We start from the raw sequence: 5,681 nt of genomic DNA on the forward strand, positions 1-5,681 counted from the left end.
CTGAGTCAATGACGAAGGCAATTGGTTTTATTCATTGAAGGCACCGACTGGTCAAAAGCGTACGGTGAATCAGATGCTAAAGTGATTCAATTTATGTTTTTGAACACATTCATAGGCAAGCCAATAGAGTGCTGACTGGCTTTCAGAAAATGTAAATATGGCTCTACTGAGTTTGGATGTATCTTCAATTACTGAGTAATGAATAATAACATAGTTCTGGTTCCCAAATAAAAAAGAAAGTTGAAAGGGTCCTTTTCTAAAATAAAAACATTTTTTATTTTCTAAATTTATAAAAATAATTTTTGAAGAGAAGCACGTAATTGATATTTTCTTCAAAAATAAGAACAGTTCATAAAAAAAAAAAAAAAAACTAAGAAAAAATGTTCAATATACTGAATCAAAAAATTTCAAAATTTATTTTTCTTTTAAACACCTAGCAGTAGTTCACGAAAACAATAATAACCCAACAACTCACAAAAATTATGGTAGAAAAATGCTGTACATCAATCCAGAAAAGAACAAGGAAATAAGTAAATAAGACAGAAAATAATACGACATGTAACACTTGCATTGATGAAAATTAGATTACAGAAGCAAAATGAGCCACCATTTATGGGCGTCCGGTGCAAATACTTCTCTTGTTCCAAAAAGCACTCTATTTACCCCCTCTGGTGGGAAACATATGTGCACTTCTAAACGTATTACAATTTGTCAAGTTAATGATTCTACTGCACAATTACCAGTGCATACAGAAGTTCCAAAATGAAGTTGCCTAGAGAAACTTGTGACTATAAAACAGTTGCACTAAAAGGAGAACCTGCCAACTTCTTCATCTTCATCTTCATCCTCATCCTCATCTATAACATCTTCATCTTCAGTATATCTCTCCAAGTCATCATCTTCCTCTTCCTCCTCTTCCTCATCCATCATTGCATCTCTACTAGCTTCTTTGTCCTTCAAACCAGTGCTCAAGACCACAGTTTCTCCCTTGGATTTCTCCATATCTTTCCTCAACCTTTCCATGCTCTCTCTCCGGCGTTCGTCCTCCAAACGTTGTTTCTCTTCCCGTCTCTTATCAAGTTCAGCCCTAAGTGTTTAAGATTCACATGTTAGACAAGCTAAGGTAATAGCAAGACTACAGTTGTAATGAGAATAGCATTTATGAATTGAGATAATACTTGTAGGTTTCCATATACTCCTCGGCGCTTGCCTCAACAGCCTTAAAGAAGGCCTCCATTCCAGCTCCAGAAACAGCAGAGACTCCAACAGACTTTAGGTTTTTATAGAATTCATCAAGCACAAGGGAAAGACTTTGAGTTAAAGTGGAAGAATACGAGTGATCTGAACTAACAGCAGCTTGAAAAGCTTCAAAATCTTCCATCCACTGCATTATAACAGTTCTTAGAAAGGGAATGCAAAAAAACATAGCACAAAAAGTAGGATCCAAAACAATGCGAACAGGTGCAAGAGGAAACTGGCAAATAATTACTGAAAAAGATTTTCAATTGCCGTGCGTAATAAAAATGATCACAAAACGAATCACATATGGTTTGAGGTGATACCCAATGAACCAATCACATATGGTTTGAGGTGATACCAAATGAACCAATCATATATATTTAAAAGAACCTAGGGAATTAAAACACAATGATGTTAACTAAACTGAAGGTTGCAGGTTGCACAAATCAACATCTGATACAGAAGTTCATACCTCCAAAGCAAACTGGTGCTGAGCCACGTCTGTCTTGTTGAATGCCAACACAAGAGGCAACCGTGTCTTATAGAGTATGCTACAAGCATACAACATATTGCTCATGAAAGTAGTCGGGCTCGACGAACGAGGTGTATCAACTACATAAGCAATTACAGTTGGAAATGTTGAAGCAAAAGCTTCTGTAATGATAGCACCAGAAGCAGACCAAGTGAATATCTCAATTTGACCAGGTGTATCCACCAGAACATAATCAAGCTGATTTGCTCGCTTCTCAATAACTGAAACGACCTAAATTTGGAATTCAGAAAATAAGGATGCACTAGAAACACAATGAGAAAAAAAAAAGAATAGAACATTGACCATGAAAAGTAATGGACAAACAGAAAGTTCTCTCTAGCAAAATGATATTGATTTAGGATTACATATCAGTACATTTGAAAAGCATTCACCAAATCAAAAAATTAGCAACCCCTGCATGCATAACCACTAGACTCCCAAGAGAACTTATTACAACAGAGGCATATAATGAACTAATATTATATAACAATAATGGAAGTAAAAACAGATATGCTGGTCAAAAAGAAAAATTTTGAGGCAGGAATGCAATATGAAAGTTTCACCTCATCAAACTTTGTAGCAAACAAGTTTAATGATGTCAGAATTCCACCATTAGGTCCAAGATTAAACTGCTTCATGACTTCCTTGTACCGAACAGTATCCCTTATGTCAATATTTGCACCAAATGGAAGAGTCATCACAGCAGGATCAAGGTTGAGTACGTAACCACGAATATTTGTAGCTTGTGTGTGGGAAATCAACCTATGAAGAAAAGTTGTTTTCCCACTTCCTGCATATATGCAATTGTAAATATTTTCAATCTTCTAGTTTATTTAGTAAGACAGTTCATTTTTCAATTACAATTGTAAAAGTGGCAGGTACGACAGTGTATTGCAATCGAGTATAATAACACGGTCTCAAGCGGTTTAGAAAGGAACACATTTCTCAAAGCAATAACAGTAATTGACTGTACCTGCCATTCCAACAACAATGATAACGACCGGTTTTCTTTTAAAGGTTATTGAGGAAGACCCAGCCTGTTCAGATGGTGATTGCTTAATGTTTAGCTTGTCCATTGATTCAGAAAGCTCCTCTTTTTCCCCAAGAGCTCCCTTAAGATTAGAATTGAAATATAGGAAATCAATGGCTTCACTTGTCAAAATTTAACAATTTTAAGGGACTGAGGGCAGAGGGAAATCAAGGAAATTGGAAGTAAAGATGGACAACAGAGTGTATACTTTAGTTCCCAGCATACCTTCGAATCCAACTGCATGGATAAACCTTCATCTGCAGATTTGATGTTCATTTTGTCGAATTCAGTATCAATATCCATTTTCAACGGTGCAAAAGAGTCGCTCAACTATCTACAAGTTCAAGTCTATGGCTGCAAGAAAAATAATACACTGTCAACAAAATCCAGGTGGAACTAATATACATACACAAAGAAAAAGCATTTTAAGTCAAGTCACTACAAAAATCACAAAACAAAAAAGAAAAGAAAAAAGAAAAGAAACAGAGAATCCACCAATTAATACATTCTTTTTGATAGTTCAAAGTAAAGCTAAAGTCTTTGAAATCTTTGGTTTTTGCAGAACCCTAAATTGGAATGGTGGGCCAAATACAATACAAATACCAGCGCAACGTAACTAGAGGATGAAGATGCCGTATCGGAAGATGCCGTATCGGAAGATGCAAAAGGCAGAAAGAGGGAGAGTAAGAGAGAAAGAAGGAATTAGATTTATACACGATATTTTTGGATTTTATTGGTCAAACTGTATGTTTTACATTCGGAAGAGAAGAAGTAAGAGATGAACCCTATATTTGGCCAAGAGTCTTGTGTGCGCATTTATTTTTGGGTTAAACTATTTTTTCATTGGGACGTTGCGCAATAAAAGAAAAACATTAAATTTTTTTTAACGATAAAAAGAAAAACATTACTTTTTTTTGTATTAATACATTTTTTTAAAAGTTTTAATAATTATTGTAATATTTTTATCGTTTAATTCTATTAAACTACTATATTTTTTCATTAATAATAAACATCAACTGCAAATAAAATATTCTAGATATTTTAATAGATCAAATATTTTTAAATTCTTAAGTTTTATCAAATTATACTAATTTTTAATTTTTAATAATTAATTTTAAAATTTTTTCATTTTATTATATATTAAATTATTACATCCTTTAATTAAAATTAAAATATTAATTTTTATTAATTTTAATATATTAATAAAATTAAAAATTAAAAAATATTATTAATTTATATTTTTAATTTAATTTAATAGTTAATATCATGACTATTTATAAAAGATAGTATCTTATGAGCTCTTTTATATATTTTGTATAAAATATTTATTTAATTAAAGCATATATTAGTATAAGTTTTAATTTTTAATATCTGTTTAATAATTTATAATTCAACTTTTAAATATTAAAATAACTGATAAATTTATAAATAAAAATATAATTGATATTTCTATAATAACATTTCAGCTATTATTTAAATTCTTAATAAATTATAAATTTATATTAATTATCTTAACAAAACTAAGGTGAATATTAAAATTAATTATTAAAATAGAAGAATCTATCAATGTAATTTGATAAGCTTTAAGAATGTTAAGCTTTCTTTATTTATAAGGATATAATGGCATTTTAGATAAAAATAATGGTTAATTAATAAAAAATATAATGAAATAAGGTAACAACTAATTTCATCAAATAAGAAAGATGCCACAATTAATCTTTAAAAACAAAAAGACGTTATGACAAAATTCAAGAACCTTAAAATAGTTAATCCTAAAAAGTTAAATTTTTATATTTAAAATTTTAATAAATTTTAATATATAAATTAAAATTTTAATTTATATTATACCTCATATTATATATATATATACATATTTATTTATTTATTTTACTTAAATATAAATTTTTAATTTCACAAATATAAATATATTTAGTAGAGTTTCACCATTTGGATATAATCATTCTTATAAATGCAATAAGTTTCTTTTTAGTTTTTTTTTTAATAATACTGCTACTATATGTTCTTTTTAATTATATTTTCTTCTAACAAAATTGTTGAACATTTGATGATTATTAATTCTATTTTGAGGTTATAAATAATTAAAAATAATTAATTTCATATTAAAGAATTCTAAAACTTGAAGAAACCACAAAAGAAATTATGACTAGCATTTTCAGTCGTGAAGATAAAAATTCATGGTTGCGAATAAATTTTTCCAGCTGTAAAGAAAAATTCACATTCGTGAAAGATGCCAACTCTCTAATACTTCAAGAGATTACAATAGAGTTCATGGCCAAAGTTTCTAGCTGTGGAAAACAAAGTTTCCAACCGTGAAAAAAGACCTTCCTAACCGTAAAGAATTTTTCACGGCCATGACGGGTTCCAGTTTTTAAAATCTATCTCTCACACTGAGGCTTCACAGCCATGAAAGATTCATTCCACCCATGAAGCTACAATTATAAAGGTGTTAAGACGGTTGTATTTGCATTTAATAAGGGTATAACGTCTTTATTTCACTCAGAACTATTTAAACTTTATTTATAATTGTTCTAGGTTAAGAAAAAACATTTATTTTCGGTCCCCATTCTGTATTTACTCTCAACAACCTTCAAATCTTCATCTTTTTCATCTTGTATTAAAGATTCAAGCTTGGAATTGAATTTTTGAGTAGTTGAGTATTTAATTCTTGTATTCAAAACTCAAAATGGATGGATTGAGTGCTTGGGTAAAGGATTAAAGCTCTTATAACTAAAATTAAAAATCTTAGAGTGGGTTAGAATGTGAGCCTAGAAAAATACTTAGGTTAGAGTGTGAGCCTTTAGAAAAACACTTTAGTTTGTTCTTAGCCTTGTAAAAGAACTCAAATAGAGTTAGGTTATA

General features: G+C 30.1%; 1 protein-coding gene across 3 annotated transcripts; it reads right to left on the reverse strand.

The window, feature by feature from the left end:
* Positions 1–547: 547 nt before the first annotated feature.
* LOC8289312 (GPN-loop GTPase QQT2) lies at positions 548–3,613 on the reverse strand. Of its 3 annotated transcripts, none has more exons than XM_002512141.4 (7): positions 3,419–3,613; positions 3,027–3,155; positions 2,745–2,883; positions 2,335–2,561; positions 1,712–2,002; positions 1,179–1,384; positions 548–1,087 (listed from the first exon to the last, which is right to left on the reverse strand). In XM_002512141.4, the coding sequence occupies exons 2-7, from the start codon at positions 3,102–3,104 to the stop codon at positions 805–807; spliced, it is 1,224 nt and encodes a 407-aa protein (XP_002512187.1). In that variant the 5' UTR covers positions 3,105–3,155; positions 3,419–3,613; the 3' UTR covers positions 548–804. The 3 variants fall into 3 exon arrangements, with proteins under 3 accessions (XP_002512187.1, XP_015584612.1, XP_015584613.1); XM_015729126.3 differs by having other exon boundaries at positions 3,405–3,606; XM_015729127.3 differs by lacking the exon at positions 3,419–3,613 and adding an exon at positions 3,297–3,315.
* Positions 3,614–5,681: the final 2,068 nt, after the last annotated feature.

This window comes from Ricinus communis, chromosome 6, assembly GCF_019578655.1.
Source record: "Ricinus communis isolate WT05 ecotype wild-type chromosome 6, ASM1957865v1, whole genome shotgun sequence".
Lineage (NCBI taxonomy): Eukaryota > Viridiplantae > Streptophyta > Magnoliopsida > Malpighiales > Euphorbiaceae > Ricinus > Ricinus communis.

What these genes read in the sequence shown, in the direction of transcription:
- LOC8289312 (XM_002512141.4), bottom strand. Translation starts at nt 3,104, where the DNA reads ATGGATATTGATACTGAATTCGACAAAATGAACATCAAATCTGCAGAT. An exon ending in CCATGCAGTTGGATTCGAAG is followed by an intron (nt 2,884 to 3,026) that starts GTATGCTGGGAA and finishes TCTAATCTTAAG; the next exon opens with GGAGCTCTTGGGGAAAAAGA. An exon ending in GAGTATATGGAAACCTACAA is followed by an intron (nt 1,088 to 1,178) that starts GTATTATCTCAA and finishes TTAAACACTTAG; the next exon opens with GGCTGAACTTGATAAGAGAC.